Source organism: Pelodiscus sinensis, chromosome 1 (assembly GCF_052426305.1).
Source record: "Pelodiscus sinensis isolate ZL-2025 chromosome 1, ASM5242630v1, whole genome shotgun sequence".
Taxonomy (NCBI): Eukaryota; Metazoa; Chordata; order Testudines; family Trionychidae; genus Pelodiscus; species Pelodiscus sinensis.
In genome coordinates, this window is record NC_143052.1 from 148704988 (window position 1) to 148725388 (window position 20401).

Here is a 20401-nt window from a genome sequence, read left to right on the forward strand (position 1 = left end):
TCCGGCTCCCACTTGCCACTCTGCACTGCTGCCTCAGATACAGAGGCAGCAGCACATGGTGGCAGGGGGCTCCCCAGGAGTGGGGTTGGGAGCACACTGGCTGCCGGCCCCACCCTCCCAGGACTATAGAATAGTTGTGTAACCACTAAGATTTAATGCATTTACACAGCTATTTAATTACACAATACCTAACATCTCTGTCAGTAGCCTCTAAGGAAAAAAGTTTGTGTGACTGGACAGAAAACACAGTGAGAGCATGTCACTCTAAGAGCTGCCTGGCATTAGTGAGCCATGCTTATGGAAAGGCTTAAACATGCAGACTTTTGTTTGAGGAACCCGCTTCCCTATTCTTTGTTGCTTTTCAGTGCATTCCCCTCCCCACACTCCAACTATGCTTGTCAACTCTGCCCACTACAGCAACTGGAAGAGCAGGGATACAGGAGGCAGCTTATCGAATTAGATCATTAAGTGCCGAAAACCCAGAGAGCCATTTGACAAGTGCCTGGCCTGCTGTTTGTTTAGGTTTGAGCACCGATGAAAGAACCTGACTGTACTGGATCCAGTCAGAACAGACTTTGCACAGGCTTGCCCTACACAGCCCTGCCAGTGCATCTTACTCCTGCTTTGCATTACAATACATGGTTGCGGCTGGCCACTTGCTACATATACCCCTATGGACAGTTATTTCACCTTCTAGGATAGTGGGTGGAGAGCTCTCTCTGAAGCCTTTCATGTAGTAACTGCAGCTGCTCTTTTGTTGATCCCTTTGTGCTAGCACCTCCAACCTGGAGCCATTAATACTACAAGAGGGAGATATGCCTAGAAAAAATGGGCAGAGTAGTAGCAGATGGGGGTGTAGCTACAACCAGTTTCTTTCTTGGCCTCTTGACTACAATTAAGGTCAAGTTAAATACCCCATATAGCTCTCAGCATGGATTCTATCCTAACTCTGCAAGGGGATGGGCAAAAGATGACAGTGCTTTTCAAGTACCCAGGCTCTCTGGATTGAAGACAACCAAGTATATGTCCACTTCTGTGGACTACACTGCAAATGCTGTAGCCCAGCAACAGGCAACCTAGGCTAGCGAATGGGCCACATAAGTGTCCCTCCTTCAACTGAGTGGGCTGCAAGATTGTTGTAACCAAGACAGTTTCCCGGGAGAGAGTAGCTTTGCTCACTGCACTTGTATGCCTAGAATTTGCAGGGTGTGCGACTGAACTATAGCAGCACTTTGATTGGACGCAGAGGGAGTGCACAGCTCTCAGTCAGTGCTATGTGCAATCAGCACACACCCCACCTCACGTGCCTTTGCTTTGTGTGCCTGTGACTACAGTAATATCAGTAGGAAAAAACCAGCATGGACAGAAACCAATGGAATCTGGCAGCCCTGCGTATGGGCAATGGTAAATGCAACATCTCATGGGCTTCACACAGAATCCGGATGGGCTGCATGTAGCCCACGGGCTGCAGGATGTCCACCACTGTTGTATCCAGATGACCAGTAGCAGCTAGATTGAGATTGCATGCTGATCTCACAGGCAGTTTGTTGCAAGGGGTGAGCCCATGACCCTAACAGGTGAAAGGCTATGGCAGACCTGTGTTCGCTATCACAGAGCTGGCATTGTACAGAACCATATAATCATAAATGGGTAATTGTGCACAGTGTAAGAGGTAAGTATCATTATCCTCATTTTACAGATGGGGAACATAAGGCAAAGGGGCTTGCCCAAGGTCGCCCAGCAGGCAAGTGGCAGAGCCAGAAGTAGAAGTCCATCCACTAGATCCACCTATGCTAGCGCCCAGCCCAGAGAAGAATCTTCCCTCTACTTCTATTACGTACCTTTATTGCATATTTTGAGCGATGGCTGCATAAAAGAAATAAAGTTGTATTGCTAGTGTTTCTGAATTCCTCACTTTCTAATTTTTTTTCAATGATTGAAATGGTCTAATATGGCTGCAAATTAATGGATTATAAAATCTTGGGGGCCAGGACCATCTTCATTGTGTGTGGATAGTGCCAATCACTATGGGGTCCTGATCATACACTGAGGCCTCGAGATGATAATACATTATTCACCACTTTAATTCTCGGGGGAGGGAGGGGTGTTAACTGGCAAATTTCTCAAATTTGAAACAGTCATTTTTGAGAGACTGACTTGTGAGACTGTGGAAGGAGTCACTAAAATTGGGAGCAAAGAGTGCATTCTTACTGCTTGCTCATCTGTAGACTCGATTTTGCAATTCAAGATGTCTTGCACCACAAACTCCGTAGCACATGAGATGCAAAGTTACAGAACTCCAGAGCTCAGGAAAAAGAGGCAAATCATTAATCAACTGTAAAAAACAGCATGCACTTTAAAGAAATATAATGTAACCTTGCTCATCCACACTAACAACAGATTTTATTACTACAAATTACTGACCTAGATCCCAATCCAGCAGTCAAATCCACAAATGCACACAGGTCCATCTTTAAGTAAGATAATAAATGCACTGTAAAGTGTATATAACACCTTCTAACATTAATCTTTGCCAGCAGGTGGGGAGAAGACAGTGGTTGTGACAAAGACTGGGACTTGGGGAGGTTCTATTGCAATCCAACAGTTAACTAAGTTTCTAGGTCAAACTGTTTTTATACAGGATATGGAAAAAGACTGGAGACAGCTGAGAGCAATTTCTCACTCCTGGAAAAGATCTCCCAGACTTTATTCAATTTACCCTGAACTTTGGAAGATTCTCCTTTACCACTGGAACATGCAATATATTACTAATAGTTAAGCAAAGTGAGGGTGTTTTCCAAAAGAGCCACGTAGAACAAAATAATAATAATAATCAGATTTCTAAGAGAAGACTAGGGAGGTTTAAAAGTGTTTAAGTAAACATGCAATCGCTGAAAATTTCAGCGGTTACACAGTGGGACAGGTGGCTCCCGAGGAGCTCATGCATTGGGGAGCTGGCTTAAAAGTCGGTACAGAGGCAGCAGCGAGCGGGAGGGCAGCATGTAAACGGTTACGTTTTCATATCCCTACAGAAGGCCTATTACACATTCAGCCCATACCCTCCGGAGATTGATGCAGGTGCTTAACCATAAGCATAAAATCAATGGGAATAGTCACCTCTATATGGTTAATTTCAAGCATGTTTGCAAAGGAGGCTTTACGAATCCAGGAATATAAACCTATGATTTCTTACCATTTTGTACTAAAACACTCAAAAGCAAGAATTTCACTTTTTCTTTAGGGAAAAAATATACCCTCAAAGTAACTTTTAAAATTGCAGAACTCCTCTTATAACAGTGACATCTTCAACCTTCCCACCAACATGTGAAGCATTAGGCCTGCTCTATACTGGGACCTTAGGTCAAACTTCACTGAATTAGGTCAATTTTCTAATAAGTCCAAGCCACCCCGCCCATTCTGTTGACTTAGGGGCCACTAAAGTCTATTTTGGTACTGCTGCTTTTCACAAGAAGGAACAATAAATTTGACCTTGCATAGTCAACTTGAGCGTAATGCAGCTGCAGCGCTGTGAAAGTCGACGTTCTTAGCCTCCAGGTGTCCCACTGTGCCCCTCTGTGACTACTTGGCCAGGACTTTCAAATTTTCCCAGGGCTTTTCCTGTGCACCGGGAGAGCAGGAGAGTTGAATTTCATTTCCTGTGTGGCGAGCAAACCTGAGTGGGCAGCACACCTGACTATGAATGCCCAGGGTTGCAAACAAGCATCAGCATGGAGCATGCAGGAGATCCTGGACCTCATTGCTATGTGGGGAAAGGAATCCGTTCAGGCAGAACTACAAAGAAACGCTGATATCTCTGTGAAGATCACAAACAGCATGGAAGAGAAAGGACATGCCAGGGACATCCAGCAGTGCAGTGTGAAAATAAAGTAGCTCAGGCAGGAGTGCCTGAAGACAAGGGAGGCAAACGGACAGTCTGGGTCATCACAAACATGCTGTTTCTGAGTGGCTGCAGGGAATTCTAGGGGAGACCCAACCAGTGTCCCAAGCCAGTCCATGGATTCCTCCCAAGACACTCCTCAGACAGCAGCGTGGAGGACAGTGTGGATGAGGAAGAGGAGGAGAAGAATGGCCAGCAGGTGAGTGAAGCATCCAATCTCACTGATAGGCAGCACCTTTTTCTAACTTTGGAGACAATCCCTTCCTCCCAGGACATCTCGCTGGCAGGCCCTGATAGTGAGGGAGGGCACTTGCAGTGAGTTCATGTTTTTAATCATGCTACAGGTGGGTTAAGGCAATCGGGTGTGATCTGCAGTGGCCACTCTGCCTACACAGCAAGGGCTCCCTGGAACAGTTTGCTAACGTGTCTGGAGACAGACTGGGAGTCCTCCCTGCACATCTCCATGAAGCTCTCAGACAGGAACTCTTTCAGCCTTCTCACAAGGTTTCTGGGGAGGCCTTCCCACGCCAAGCCAGCAGGAAGCGGTCTGGTGTCACTGTAGCACAGAGCATTGCAGCATAAGGCCCAGGTTTCTGGCCCTGTTCAGTCAGCATCCTCTCCTTGTCAGTCAGTGTGATTAGGGGAAGACACAGCAACCTGGATGAAGCCCACGAAGCTATAACTGAAACAGCAGCAATACGCTTCCCCCTTTGCTCATCCTAGACAAAGCATTGTTTGAGCCCCTGCTCCGCTGCCATTCTACCACCATTCTGCACTTGCTCAGCCTGTAGTTGAACTGCTCCTGACTGTGGTCCAGGCTGCCTGTGTACGGCTTCATGAGTCACAGGAGCAAGGGGTAGGCTGGCTCTCCAAGGATCACTGTTGGCAATTCAATGCATCCAATGGTCATTTTCCAATCTGGGAAGAAAGTTCCCTCTTGCAGCTTTCTGATGAGGCAGGAGTTCCTATGTCATGCCCCTTTCCCAACCATCCCATGCTGGTGTCGGTGAAATGGTCCTGGTGAACCACCAGTGCTTGCAGCACCATTGAGAAGTACCCCTTGCGGTTTGTGTACTCCGTAGCCAGATGGCTGGGTGCCAAGACGGGTTTGTGTGTTCCGTCTCTTGCTCCTCCATAGTCAGTGGAGAGTTTTGCCATGTTGTTGGTCCCTATGTCCTGCACATTTCCCAGAGTCACTATCCTCTGTAGCAGAAGGGTATTGATGGCCTTGGCTACTTGGATCACAGCAGCCCCCACAGTAGATTTCCCCACTCCGAACTGATTCCCAACTGACCGGTAGCCTTAGTGTACAGAGGAATTCTTACTTTGGTGGTCATCCTTCAGTCTCTCTAGTTTGAAAAGCTACTTTTAGTCCTCTGCCTGATAAACACGCCAGCACTCATCACTGAAGAATTTTAGCATTACGTGACCTAAACTCTCATAACAGCAACAGAATATTTATGCTGATAACGTCTCTTACAGAGCTACAGGATTCTCAGACAAGCTAAGCCTCACTATGCCTCCATCTTGTGTGTTTTACAGGGGCAAAGAGTTGAACTGACTCAGGCACAGCCAGGAACAAGGACCAATACCCTGGCTCTTTCTCTGACCACTAAGCACCACTTCAAAGCAATCCCTTTGCTTTGCTAACGGTTTGCATGAGGCTGTGTTCATACAGCCACTTACACCAGCAGACACGAATCTCTCCATCTGCAGTAGATCTGTGCGTGCCACCGGGATCTGGACAGGATCAATTCAACAGATGCTTAATCTACACACTAGTTGACAGCATCTTCCCTTTCATGCTTGAGGCTGTTCCTTCCCCCAGCCTGAGGAGCTAACACCCAATCATGACTCACTATTTTCATGGAGTGAGGGAACCAGACACAAGCCAGCTCACCCTGAAAAGTCCTAGCTGCCTGGCCTTTCCCGCACCTGAGAGAGGCAGGCACTTTAGCACTAGGGGTCCCATCCTCAGGTGAGAGTCATACACTTGATGGTAACAGATGATATCTAGGAGGTGCAACAGCACTCAGGAAGGTCTAATAACTTATAGGCACTCTGGCCCCACTGAGACAGCTACAAAGTAGAGTGTACCATCCACCACCAATTGATGCAGCAAGTAATCTAGAAACCAAACTAAGTAGTAACACCACAGAGTAACTGAAAAAGCAGCTAGAGCTTACACATGGGGCTGACAACAGCTGAAATAGAGTGCATGTCTTCAATTATCCTAAAAGGGGAGGGAGGAGCTGGGGCAGCTCTTTCTAAAGCAGTGTTTCTTAAACTTTTTAAGACCAAGGAACACCAAACAATATTTTTTTTTAAATGAAGAACATCCAGGATTTTTGTTGAGCAAAAATAAAAGAGAAAAAAAGGAAGGATGGCCATTTGAACTATGTTCTCCCCTCTGTTTACTATGCCCCTGACTCTCCAGGTCAAGATGGGCACATGACCAGAAGTAAAAATAACCCCCCCTAAGAACTTTTCCCATCATCCTCCTACCCAAAGGGAATGAATTTGGCCCCCACCAAACCCTCTCTCCTATGGTGCTGGTCTCTCCCCTGCAGGTGTCTGCCCTTCTGCTTCACCCCCAGAATTCCCTGGCACCTGCACCTTCCCTTAGCCCTGCACCCTCCTGGTGCTTCCTCCTTCCCTCACTGCCCCCTGCCCCCTTGCTCCCTGATGCCCATCCCCTCACCACCCTCTGCCCCAGTTCCCCTCATGTCCCTCTGTTCACCCACATATGACTTGCTCCATCCCCACCTTCCTCGTGCCCACCCCTCCTTTCAGCCCTTCTCCCAGCACCTCCACCTCCTCTTGCCCCCAATGCCCTTCCCCTCTCCCAGCATCACCCTGTCCCCTCCACCCTTCCACCCGCACTGACACTTTCCTCCCTCCTCCTGCCTTTTCCTCATTGTCTCCACTTGGCCCCCTGACATTTGTCTCTCCTCCACCCTGTTCCTTGGTGCCTTCCCCTTTCTTCTCCTACCCTACCTCCTCCCCTCAGCACAAGCCCCTTCCTTTCCCTCCCTCCTTCCCCCTAGTTCTCTCCGAGCCCCTTCTCCACCTTTTGCCTTTCAGTTTGTGGGGCTGGAGTCTGTGGTCTGGCCCCAGAAGTCCCTGCAGCCCTGGCCCCAGCTGCTTCCAAGGCAGGACTGCTTGCCAGGCCTGGAGCTGGGCCACCAGCAGTGCTAATGTTAGTGCTGCATTCCAGTTCCCGCATCAGCTTTGGCTCCCATTAAGAAGAGCGTGGGGGGAGGGGAGAAACCCTCCATCCCCCCAGACCCGGCTTGCGGAGCGCGGCAGAGTGAACGGGTCCATGCACTGCCACTCCCCAAGTGGAGTGGGAAGAGGCAGGGGGAGAAAGGGCCGTGCACAGAGCGCACTGGCAGAGCCCGAATGTACCCGGTCCCTGCCGGGACTCTGGCAGCAGCTCCCAGGAATGGCTCACCGGCTCCAACCAGCACCTCTCCCCCTCCAGCAGCGGCAGCCGCCTGTGGATGGAGGAGGCAGGACTGGTGGCGCACAGCGGAGGCAGTCCCACAGAGGGAGGGAAGGGCCATACGGCGGGGGGAGGGGTTTGCCGGCCAGCGGCGCATGCTGCATGGGAGCTTGGAGCGCTGGACAATGCATGCCAACGGCAGCAGCCCTGGACGCCCGCGCAAAGCACCAAGGGAGCCACTTAGGTGCTGGGTGGAGGCGAGAAGTTGCTGCTGTGTTGCGCTAGCGCTGGGTGTCTTTAAATCCACGACTGTCCCGGAAAAAAAGGGACATATGGTCACCATATCTCCGCAGCACATCGCCAACTGCCTCACGGCACACCAGTGCACCACGGAACACAGTTTAAGAAACGCTGTTCTAAAGGAACTAGGGCTACATCCTAGAAGCTGTCATGGCAAAAGCTTCCTCAGCTGTATACCTAGGGCAATGGTTCAGGTAGGGGTACACAGAGATCTTCCAGAGGAAACGTCAACTCATCAAGGTATTTCCTAGCTTTACTACGGGATAAATAAAAAGCACTAGTCAAGTCAGTACAAACTAGGGATGTAAGCAACTAGTTGACTATCCGATAAGCATAAGCTGACTGGATAGTCAAGTTGTTCCCCCCCTGCCTGCTGCCTCTATCGGAGTCAGCAAGGGAGGGGAGCAATCAGGAGTTGGTACTGCGGGGGGAGATGGCTTAAAAGCTGGTTCCCCTCAGCACCATCTCCACAGGAGGCAGAGGAGTAGCGGGGGACTGGGTGCAAGCTAATTCCCAGCTCATGCCCGGTCCCTCCTGCTGCACTTCTGCTTTTTAAATGTATTAAGAGCTGCCAGATCCCCCACACTGCACTTCAGCCTTTAAAATATATTAAGACCTCGGTGGTTCTTAATACATTTAAAAAGCAGAGTCGCAGCGGGTTTGGCTCACGGGCCAGGAGCTAACCCTGCTGCAGCTCTGCAGTTTCCCCCCTTATCGATTAGTCGATGGAAATTCCATTGACTAGTCAATTAGTTGATTATACACAATGTAACATCCCTAGTATAAACTAAAATTTCATACAACTTGTTGATACTACTCTGCATATTATACACTGAAATGTAAATACAACATTTATATTCCAGTGGATTTCTGTTATAATATATGATATGATATGATAAAAATGAGAAAGTGAGCAATTTTTCAGTAACAGTATACTGTGACAGTTTAGTCTTTTTATGCCTGATTGTGTAAACAAGTCGTTTTTAAGTGAGGTGAAACTTGGGGTTGTGCAGGACACCTCAGACTCCTGAAAGGGGCACAGTAATCTGGAAAGGTTGAGAGCCACTGACCTAGGACATGCAGACAGAACCCCTTCACACCAAGCAGCTTCAAGATCCAGACACACAGAAAGACAGAGCATCCATGAATATAGACACCTCCCTGTGCCCTATCTTGATCAAAGGCTTAAGAAGCAAAATCATCAGTTTGAAAAAATTCCAATCTCACAAGCCTCTGATCGCTTAGCATAAGGATTCTTTCTTCTTGCCACCCAATGCAGGGGCATTTAGGGATTATTATTGGCCTAGGACTGAGGAGATCTGCACTCAACCCCCAGATTACAGCTTCTGTACCTCAGTCTCACTATCTGTGACTGGAACCTTCCTTTCCTACTCCACTGAGGAAGGAACCAATAGGTTTAATTGGTTAATCTTTATAAGTGATTTAGAGAGTCTATGGTAAACCATGCTAAAAGGATTGCATTCCGTGCTATTGCAACTGATCTTTATACAGGATTTCCAGCCATTCCCCTGCCCACAACTTACCTCAGGTGTCCCAAGCTATAATATCGCGACTCTCCATCCGTCGATCGTACCACCTTGACCGTGAACATGGGCTGCAGTTGTCTCAGTTCCAGCAACACTATGGCTAGATAGTGAATGAACAGGAGAGCGTCTACGAGAGACACAGCATACTGTACTATCCCCTGGTAATTGGAGTCTTTGGAGTCCAAGATGCGGACGCCATAGAAGAGCCAGTAGGAAAAAACAAACAGGAATATAAGGACCAACAAGAGGGCCCGGAACACAAACACTCTCGGTATATCCGCCTTCGGCTGACGGAAGAACAGAGCCCAGGTCCCAATCAGAAGAATCAGGAGTTTAAAAGCCACAGAGATGAATAGTCCCTCGCAGACAGTGCCACATGGCTCCAGCTCATCCCGCCACAGGATCTGGGGTAAGAGAATGAAGGCAATGGGGGTAAGGAAGACGAGGAGTCCAAGGACAGCAGCCACTGTTAAACCAAGGTAGCGTTTGCAATCCAAGCCAACACTGTCCTCCAGGTCCTTACTGATCCTGGCAATGTCCTCCTGGGAGATGCTGTGCTCCGAGGTGCCTGTAATCGCCGTTGTTGTCTCACCCCAGTTGTCATCCTGAAAGGGAAAGAGAACGAGGAAACATCCGTTTATATGAATTCCTGACATTCTGCATTTAGCAGCCAAAGAGCCACATGGTTGCCTAAGAGAACTGGAAACAGACACAACAGAGCAGAACAGCAGGTTTAGAATCTCAAAAAATGATTCACTGACAACAACGCAAAAGGCTGGGAAGCAGGGTAAATGGTCTAATCAAATCTGGAATCTTTCCCTCCATCTACAAAGCCAGGAGAGGGGATTCAACATAAGAACTTAAGAATGGCCACAGCGGGTAAGATCAATGGTCCATTTAGTCCAGCATTCTGTCTTCTGAAGCTGGCTAATACCAGGTGTTGCACAGGGAGGGAACACAATAGTTGATCATCAAGTGATCTGTCACCAGTTGCCCATTCCCAATGTCTGGCAAACAGAGGTTAGGGACACTGCAGAGCACGGTTTTGCATCCCTGCTCATCCTGGCTAATAGCCATTGATGGACCTATCCTTCATGAACCTGTCTAGTTCTTTTTTAAAATCTTGTTATAGTCTTGGCCATCACAATACATTTCCATCCTGATTACTGTGCATGGGTTTTTCCTTTCAGCTCCCTGAGGCTACATCTAGACTGCAAGCCTCTTTTGAAAGAGGCTTTTTCAAAAGATACTTTTGAAAAAGCCTCTTTTGAAAAAGAGCATCTAGACTACAATCAGTACTTTCGAAAAAGCAAGCCACTTTTTCGAAAGAGAGCACCTAGGCAGTCTAGATGCTCTTTCGGAAAGGCACAGTTTGTGTTACATAGCGCTTTTTTTCAAACGAGCACTTTAAAAAAAGGGCATTATTCCTCGTAAAACAAGGTTTTCCACGGTTGAAAAAACTGCCATGTTCTGTCAATTTACTTTCAAAAGAATGCAGCCGCATTCTAGACACAGGGGAAGTTTTTTCGAAAAAAGGCCACTTTTTTCGGAAAAACCCAGTAGTCTAGACATACCCTGAATGAAAATCAAATACCCTGACCAATCTGTACGGACAGCATGAGTGTGAGTAGCAGGAAGGGAATTCATGAAAGGAGAGTGATTAAGATCATCTGCTTCTGCTAACTAAGAGATCTGGGGAGCCAGACCCGATAAAGAGACCTAGAAGTTAAAAATAGATGATCCCATCTCCTGCAGATACAAAATGATCTGTAAATGTAGGAATTAGTGCTCTTCCAGCCCACAAGTAGTTATAAGTGCACTGCAGAAGCCACCTACAAGAGAAATTTTGTTTCAATGGTCAACAATGAGCCCGGTGCAATTATGGTTACACTAAAACCTCTCCCATAGTAAAGTTATGACTTAAGTGGCTTTACTTTGAAAGGGTTCCACTGTATATTTTTCAATCTCCCTCACTAGTGGAAGAAACATTACACACACCCTGCCGAACTGTTTTAGCCAATGTTTGTTAAGCCAACAGTCCAACCCTCCAGCAGTGTTTGAGATTGATTTTTATACATGCTGGGCTATGTGAATGTGTGGGACTCTAACACAGGAGCTAACAGGTGTGTTAAAGTACTACAGGATATGCCCAAAAGAAGTTCAATCTGAAGCCAGCATATTTGAATGAGGGACAATTGCCAAAGAGTCAAATTTCAGTCTACAAAAAAGTTCTCTTAAAGGTAGCAATAAAAGGATTCCAAAGTCAGAGAGCTTCTGCCACAGAGATCCTGCAAGCGGTTCTTCCTATTCTCTGATGCCTCTGCTTGAGCATACCTAACTTGTCAACCATGCCTGGTGTGATCTGATTTGGAGCTGCTGTTCAGGGACTCAGATCTGACAATTTATATCACTGCATTCCAACCTGCATTAACGTTTGGAGACAGAGCACTTTGCAGGTAGATTCCTTCATTCCACACAGCGGCACCTTAAGCCTTTGTAGTCACCCAGTCAGCCATTAGCACCTCAACAGAAATTTTTGGAAGAGAAAAAGATTTCTCAGTGCAAATGCCAACAACTGAGGCTTCGACTGCTGGTAACCGTTTAAACTGAAAGTGTGACCATGGCACAAGTGCTGGGGGAAGAGATCTCTCAGTGCTCTATGTAAACCACCTCTATAAGGAGAATAGTAATAGAGATATAGCCGTGTTAGTCTGGTCTTGCTGAAACAAAAGTGCTGCATAGTCCTGTCTTTTGTCTCTATAAGGAGAGTAGCTAACAGCACTGGGAGCCTGGTTCACACTGGCACTTTACAGCACTGTAATTTACTGCTGGGGGAGAGGGGAGGAAGAGGGAAGGGTGGGTTTACACCTGAGCCTGAAAATTACAGCACAGTAAAGGGCCAGTGTAGATTTGGCCTGATAGGCTTCTTTTTGGCTTCTGCATGTAAATATGCAGGCTTAACTTAATTGGCAGAGGTGATGTTGTGTTGTTCTTGTGCAGTGGTTGCAGGGCCTCCAAATAATCAGAGCCCAGTAGCTAATAAAATAATTACAGTTGACTTCTTGAATTATGAAAAAGATTAAGTCTGAAAGAATCCTTGTAACAGGAGCAGACTGAAGCAGCCTAACTATTTAGAATAGCTCCAAGAATTTAACTTCTGATACAATTTGAGGCATTAATACCTTGGGCCAAAAGCACAGATTGTAAAAGGAGAGAGAGACAGAGACCAACCACAGCCAGCAGCTTGAAATGGTGTCAGTAATGCTGACACATTTTGCAAAAACAGAGGCCCTGGAAAGGCATAACTGGTTGAGAAATGGAGTGCAATATTATAGTACAGGTTGGACTTCCCTGGTCCAGCAACCTCGGAACCTGACTGGTCCTGGATGAGGGATCTTTTACTGAACTAGGGGAGTCATTTCTGCCCACCACCCCGCCACGGTCACCCCCAGCCATGGCTTGGCTGCTAGCCTCCCAGCCAGCTCCCCACCATGACGCTGGCCCCTCTGTTTGCCTTGTTCCTGGCCTCGCTAGGCTTCCAGCCCCATTGCCAGACAGTAGCTACCCTGCTTCAGTTGTGCCACCAGACTCTCGGCCCCGTGGGGCAGCCCCACTGCCTCCCAGTCCTGCTAGGCCGTTACAACGCTGGACTAGCCCTGCCAGGCAGCTCCGCCGCTAGGTGGCAGTAGGGCTGCCGGGCTCCTGGTTGTCCTACAGGGCGGCAGTCCGGCTCCCAAGCTCCTGTCCCCGCTGCTGAGCAATTCTGCTGCCTTCTGGCCCCACCACTGGGCTCTGGCCTCACCACCAGGCTCCCAGCTGCCACCCTCCACCAGGACTCTCTAGCCCAGCAACATCCGTGGTCCTCCTGGACCATGGATATTGACAGACACAGAGTCCCCGTTTAGAGAGGTTCAACCTGTACTCTTCTTTTTACTAGCATCTTCCACATGATGATCTAACCATTTTAACCACATTAGACTCTTAACCCCTCTCCCACTTAATGAGGTGGGCCGATATAATTACCCTGATTGTACAGATGTAGAAACAGCGACAGAGAGGGCAACAATCACAGCAAACTGGGGCCAAAGCTTAGAACAAAACTCACAAGTCATGTTTCCCCGCCTCACTGTGCTAACAGTTCTTACCACTGACTGCATTATCAAGAGTCCATGCAGTCAAGTGCAGCTACTGGATAAAAAATTATGCTGAAAAGCTGCTGGAGCGTAATGTCTTTGAGTTGCTAAGAGACAGTCCTTCCCCTACTGTTTCTGTATTTTTCCTCACTTTTTAGTTGACATTACTAGAGAGATCTGCATGAAGATAAAATCCTGTTTCTTGAGAATTCATCAGCATATTTTGCCCCACCTGATACAATGAACTTGCCTATTCACCACTGCTTAACTGGCAGTTTGTGAAAACTATTGTCCGAAAAACAAAGAAGGTTTATTTATGTATTTCCATTTGGCACCCTCCACAGTGACATCTGGATGCTCTAACAATTATTAACATATAAACTGCTGGTGGGGGCGAGGCAGCAAACCTAAGTCTGGTCTATGTTGGAAGCTTACACCGGGTGTAACTATAAGTTGCTCAGAGGGAATGAAAAATCCACAGCCCTGACGACGTAGTCACACCAACCTAACCCCCTGTGTAATTAGCGCCATGTCAGCAGGACAACTTGGTCTAAGAGCATCTTCATTAAAGTGCTACAGCAGAGATGGGAAATCTTTTTCGGGTTGGGGACCACGGACCCACAGAAAAATCAGTCAGGGGCTGCACACAAGTGAGAAGAAAAAAAAAAAAAACACACACACCCCAAAATCCTAATGTGGGAAAGCAGAAACAAACCCCACATTTCCTGCACACACCAGAGCCTAGGGGGCCCTAGGCTGGTAGATTTTGTGGGAGGATGGTGGGGCAAGCCAGGGGCCACATCCAGCCTCTGGGTCTTAGGTTCCCCACCCCTGCACTACAGTGATGCAGATGAAGTATGTTAAGGGTAGACAGATCCTGACCCTCAAGAGGGAGTTCTTAATTTTACGTAAACTATCAGTACTAACCTAAAATGTGCAGGTGGATGAAGAGTGAAATGTAGGATACACTGAAATACATTCCACGTGGAAATTATTCCAAGTGTGTCCTAAAGAGCAGTGACACTTTAAGGCGGCTATCCACGCAGTATGATTGTTTCAAACCATGGTGCTCCAGGGATAAAAGAGCCTTTGTTCTAATTCAGAGGGAATATAGAAACAGCACCTTTCCATTCTTCTTTGCCTGACCTAACAACCATGCGTCCGTTGCATGGACTCAATATTTTGATGTCATTCCTGTTTCTTATATTTGTTGGACATTATCTCTTGATTTCCTCCACCTACTCGTCACTCTGGTGGCCTGTTCTGTTACCTTTGGAAAGAGCTCTTTAAAAACAAAAACACACACCCCCACACCCACATCCACAAGGTCTTTTTTTAAATGGCACATCGCCCAGGTGAAAAGTGAGGAGGGCTGGGATTGGATAACTACCCTTGGTCAGGTGGTAAGAGCAGACAGTGTACTAGGTCTGGCAGAATACAAAGTGGTGGTGATTCAGTAGCAGGTGCTGTTTGGAATCAGTACTGAACTAAAGCCTTCAGTGTAGTCAGACAGGGCATTGTATTACTGAAAGTGATGCTTTCAGAAGAGACAAAAACCCATGTCCTAACCACATGCATGCTTAAAGGGCCCGTATCTGTCTCCCTAAAAATCTGAGACCGTTTCAATCAGGAAACCCTGTTCTTCACATTTTATCTTTAATCATGTTGTCGTGCTCTGTTCAACTCCTACCACATTCCAACACAGAAGCAGCTGCATTTTGGCAGTAGGTGAAGTAGTGCAGTCCCTGAAGGTAGAGAAATCCGTCTGAGGCCTAAAACAGCCCCCCAAATAACCTTCATTATGATCAAAAGGGAGCCAAGAGCCGTAAAAGCCCACCAGCAAGAGTGCAATGAACACAGTGCCATCAGCAGGCAAGCAGGCAAAGGCAGTCACCAAAGCAGAATGTTGTCCCACCGTCCTCGCTTTGCCTATCCACATCTCCATTTGCCTCCCATGCCTTACCTGACCCTCTTCTGTGCGAGAGGCATCATTCCCCAGCAGCGGTTCCGCAGGAGGCGTCTGGATGGTGACCGATTTCTCTGACCTACTGCCGTCTTTACTCCGCGGTGATTTGTGCCTGTCCCGACTCCTTTACCATAAATAAAGGGGAGAGGAAAAGAAGGTTACAGGACTCATTCACCCAAAGGCATTGCAAACTCAGCCCTTCCAGTGAGATCTACCCACTTCTATTAACCTCTTGTCAATCAAGAAGTGCCCTCGCCTATTGGTAGTTACCTGAGCAATGCCAACCTGGCAGAACATCAAACTCTACGTTCTGTGCCTCCAAGAAGGTTGAGGCTCAATGTAGACCCCGCATCTGCAGATGGTTTCTGGTACTAGGACTGAAGAGGATTCATTCCACCAAGGAGTCCGCATCTGCTAGCTTGCATGGCACTAGCTAGTTCCCTAGGGCACTGCACATTAGTTCAGTGTCCACAGAGAGCTCAGAATTTAGGGGATTCAGATTAGAAACTTTGCATCTATTTCTTTCCTTTCTCAATCCCTGGTCACAAACACCTCCTACCCCAGCAACATTAGAAGAGACCTGGAGAAGGGGACACTCTCCCACACATATCCTCAGTGTACACTCATGGTGTACTGCCTTTGCCTCAAGGATTTCTGTAGGAGATTTTTGAGGTACCGTGTGTGTACGTGCAGTGGGGGTGTCAGTAACTGAGCTGTCTCAAGGAGGCTAAGGTAGTACTAAAGGGAGCACTGTCAGCAATATTTAGACTGTAAGCTCGTCAAAATAAGGAACGTCTAGGTCCATACAGAACCTAACACAGTGGGGCCCTGATCCCAAACATAGCCCATTAGTAGCTGCCGTAATAAAAAGAGAAACAAAATATAATATCCATAGGCAATCCTCACCTTTTTTAGCTGTTTTTCCTAAACACCCGAATTACCCACAAAAAGGTAATAACATGGCAGCTGAGAGGAAGAGAAACTTTGACCCTAGCTGAGAAAACAAACGAACAGGAGTAGAAAAAGGAGGAGGAATAGCAAGCATCTGTTTACAAAGCTGGTCAAGTCCTTCATCTGGGGGATTCTATCCAACCCCCTCAGTTAATGACTAAACTAACCAGTCTTTTTCTGTGGCCCTGTTTCTAGTGTCCTCTTTACTGTCATTCAGGGAGAAAGTTGTCTCACACTTTGCCCTTCTAGAGTCATTGTGTTTTGGTCTGCGAGGGGTTTCCACATGACCATGGGAGAGGGAACCTTTCCTTGTAGCACTGCCCCGCCTAGAGACCTGATTTGTTAATAACAATTTCCATACCCTTGTCTGTGGGCTTTTTTGGAGTGACCTGAGTAGTGGGAATATCCCGAGTACGTTGATTCTGTATCCATGGCAGCAACCGCCTGCCCCTCTGCTGGGAAGGGGCACGTATCTCCTTTCTTAGAAGATGAGCAGCTGTTGTTCCCGAGGAGGGGTCCACAGAGAAAGTACTTTCCTGGATTCTCTCAGCTTCCCAATCATGAGTAGCGCCAAAACATCAGTCCGACTTTCAACCTAAAACAATTCTAAGGAGGGAAGAGCAGGTGTCTTAATCTTCAATACCAACCTAGGAAAAAAGAAACAGATGGAAGCACACCACCAATACTCTGTTCAGCAAAGTAGCCACGGTACTTCTCACTGTCCCTCCTTCGCCTCTCGTGTCTGTCAACATTTTGTCACACCTGGTCTCAGTGCGGAAGTTCTTGGGGACAGATCAAGCATCTTTTTGGTACTGCACCTATATTTGTGGAGGAATACATTATACGATTCGTAGCTCCTGGTATCCACAACACAGCCTCATTTATCTCAGTCTCCAGGGGTCAGAAGAACCTTTGGATACACAGAGAGCCTGGTGTGGGAGAGGCAACACAATCACAGTTCATTTCTGTAACTCTATGCTAGAAAAAGCATAGATTCACCGGGTTGAATCTCCCCCATCTTGCCCTGGGTGTCATTTATACCTGTGCAAAGTAGATATAAAAATGCTGCCAAATCAGAAGAGCATTTTACCCTCAATTTGCACAGGTATATGTCAATGCACAAGGGGCAAGGCAAAAGAGACTCAGACTTGCCGTGTCTGAACCTGTAGTGTTTCATAACTATAAGGTGTGCTCATTTTATTAGCATTAGTTACTCCAAAATACCATAGGTTACAAGGACCTGTATCACCTTACTATCTATCTTACTATCCTTCCCCTGCCCCCATCCACTATTTATTTTTGGAACTGGACTTTTAATACTCCATTCATCTGAAGAAGGGGGTTGTACTCACGAAAGCTCATGATACCATTGACATGTTTTGTTATTTGTTTTGTTTGATTATTGGTTGTTTAAGTTTTTCTTACTAGCTACATCAGCGATGGGCAACCTGGGGCATGCATGAGGCTCACTGGAGTGCCACCTGCAGCCTATGGACCACCCCCCACCCCTAGCTGCCCTCTCCCAAATGCACTTCTTCTACACCAGAGCAATAGAGCCCCACATGTCCTGCTCCTCCCCCGCCCTCCCAGCACTGTCAGAGGAGCCCTGAATCAGGAGGGAGAGGAGCAGGGATGGAGCATGAATCAGGCAATTTGCATGCTCTGAAACTGCTGGGAGGGAGCAGGTAAGTGTAGGGCTTCAGCATCCCAGTGCATGAGAGGCACGTGGGAGAGGGGAGCACAGGACCACAGGTGGAACCCCCGTGGGCTGCAGGCTGCTGCGGCCACTTAGGTGAAGGAGAGCCACCCACACAGCCCAGGTATGATCTACATGCTATTTGGGCCTCCAACTGCAAGTCACAGGAGTCGCGGAGGACACTGTTATATCAAATGTAATCCCCCAGGCCAGTGCAGGATCTGTTCTCTACAGTACATTTTGTAGGGATTTCTGGAGTGTGACATCTTTGCATGCAAGAAGGGGAAAGGGAATCAGTTTCTGAAAGAACTAGCTATTGGAATTACAATCAAGCATGTCCGGTAGAGCTTTGGAGTTCTGTGCAAGGGACTGGTGGACACTACTGCCTTTCATTCTCGGGAACCCAAATTCGTACCCTGGATTGGGTTATCAGGAGCAGGAAGGGGAGCGATTTGCCAGCTTTGCCCATGCACACAGACAGGACTCTCACTCCACAGATCCCCTGACACCAGAAAGCTGGCGGTAGGCCTGAAGCTCAGGACTGAGGGCCCCTGGCAAAGCTCAGTGCTTGGCATGAGGAAGGAGGGAAGGATCTTATACATTTCCTGCCAAGGCTATTCCTGCCTCTCATCAGTGTCATGGCCTTTACTTTCATTGGAGTTGTTACACTTATTTACCAGTTCTGAAGCTGGAGAGCTTGCTTTCATGACATCCTTCCATTATTTTCTGCCTACAGCAATTTTCAAGCCACTTCCAATAAATATTCAACCTCCTCCAAAAGGAGAAAGAGTTAGATTTTAATGCATCTGAGCTAATCATTTTAGCCCTTGGTGCTCTAATTTGCGATCAAAGTGTACAGCACACACGTTGCGGTATATGAAGTGCACCAGAGAACAAAACACTGGCTCCACCGGAGTTCACAGTCTGATGAAACAAAAGGGGGCAACACTGCAAAATGTTGCAGAGATGGTGGGAGCTACAAGGCCCTTGCCAAACAGGTGGACATGCAGGAGCTATTTGCAGGGAAAGCCAGCTAGTTGTGCCCATATTAATTGTGAGGGCGTTGCAAGCAAAAGGCATGAAGGTATCCTAAGGAAAGGAGGCGCAAAGCTAGTTGGGATGCAGGAGGGTAAAAAAATGCAGGCAAGAGCAGAGTCATGCAGAGATCTGAAAGTGAGTGGGAAGAGCTTAAGCCAAGTCAATACTAAAGAGGAAAGTCATATCAAGATACGCAACTCCAGCTACGTAGCTGGAGTCAATGTATTTTGTTTCGAATTTCCTCACTGTCCCCACAGTACGAGGCCTACAGGAGCAAACACTCCCACCAGCTTCCCTTACTGCGCTCAGAAGCAAGAGTACCAGTCACCAACAGGGATGCCCTCTGAGTTTGATTTAGCGAGTCTTCAGTAGACTCTCTAAATTGAACTCAGGAAGATTGATCGCAGCAGCATCGATCTTCCCTATAGTGACGACATAGCCCTGAAGCATAGCCAAAAGATTAGAAACTAGAGAAGATGTGTGCATGGTGGTGGTGGGGTGGTGACTAAAAGAAAGTACCCTTGGCAAAACATGACTAGCTAGCCACAAGCTACAGCCATAATCTGCAATTCCTGTAAATCAGCAAAACTTGCATGCAACAGAGGAGGAACATCCTGAATTAGTTGTTTGTAGCCTTTCACACATTTAAACTTTATGAGGACAATTATCCTCTCCACAAATGTGTGCACCCCTACGATGAGAACAACAAAGTAGGGAGGAGAAAAAGACTGTGTGTATATCTAAGCAGAGGTAACAGTCCCTAGAATAGAAATTACATTGATTTCTACTATAGAAACTAACTGTCTTACCTAGGGATGTCAATGTGTAGATTACTACACAATTAACCAATAAGCCTGGGCTTATCAGTTAATCCTGTCAACTACATGCAGTCACCCCATCTTGCTGCCTCTGTATCAGAGGCAGCAAGAGGGTGGGGCAGGAGCCAGTACCCATGGGGAACCGCTTTTAAGCACCAGATCCACCTCCCCCCACACCATGCTGCTGCCTTTGATAGAAGGGGGCAGTGAGGCAGGTCTGAGCTCCCCATGGACAGAGACTCAGACCCCCACGGACAGAGTCTGCTGTCACCCTGCACTGCTGCCTCTGCATCAGAGAAACAGCATAGGGTAGCCGGTCTGTGCAGAGAGATGGTTTTTAAACCATTTCCCATTGAGGACCAGCTCCCTCCTGCCACCCTGCGTTGCTGCCTCTGATGCAGAGGCAGCAGTACAGGGTGACAGGGGGCTCCCCGGGAGTAGGGCTGGGAGCACACTGGCTGCCAGCTTCAACACCAGGGACTATCAAATAGCCACGTAACCGCTAACATTTGATGCGGTTACACAACTGTTCAGTTAAACGCTATCTAATATCTCTACTCTTACCTCTCAGATGCTCTCCATGCACTTTGCAAACAAACATTACTTAAG

The 20401-nt window shown here is 47.5% G+C and overlaps 1 protein-coding gene across 2 annotated transcripts in view; it reads right to left on the reverse strand.

Moving 5' to 3' along the window:
- The window catches only part of VANGL1 (VANGL planar cell polarity protein 1), a 63453-nt gene that overhangs the window by 35643 nt on the left and 7409 nt on the right, over positions 1 to 20401 (reverse strand). The window contains exons 2-4 of one of the 2 annotated variants that reach the window (XM_075905819.2): positions 16602 to 16887; positions 15287 to 15413; positions 9188 to 9795 (exon numbers count right to left, since the gene is read on the reverse strand). In XM_075905819.2, the coding sequence (XP_075761934.1) occupies positions 9188 to 9795; positions 15287 to 15413; positions 16602 to 16672 (806 nt within the window). In that variant the 5' untranslated portion in view covers positions 16673 to 16887. The remainder of the gene's footprint in view (positions 1 to 9187; positions 9796 to 15286; positions 15414 to 16601; positions 16888 to 20401) is intronic. The other variant, XM_075905815.2, reaches the window with a different exon arrangement.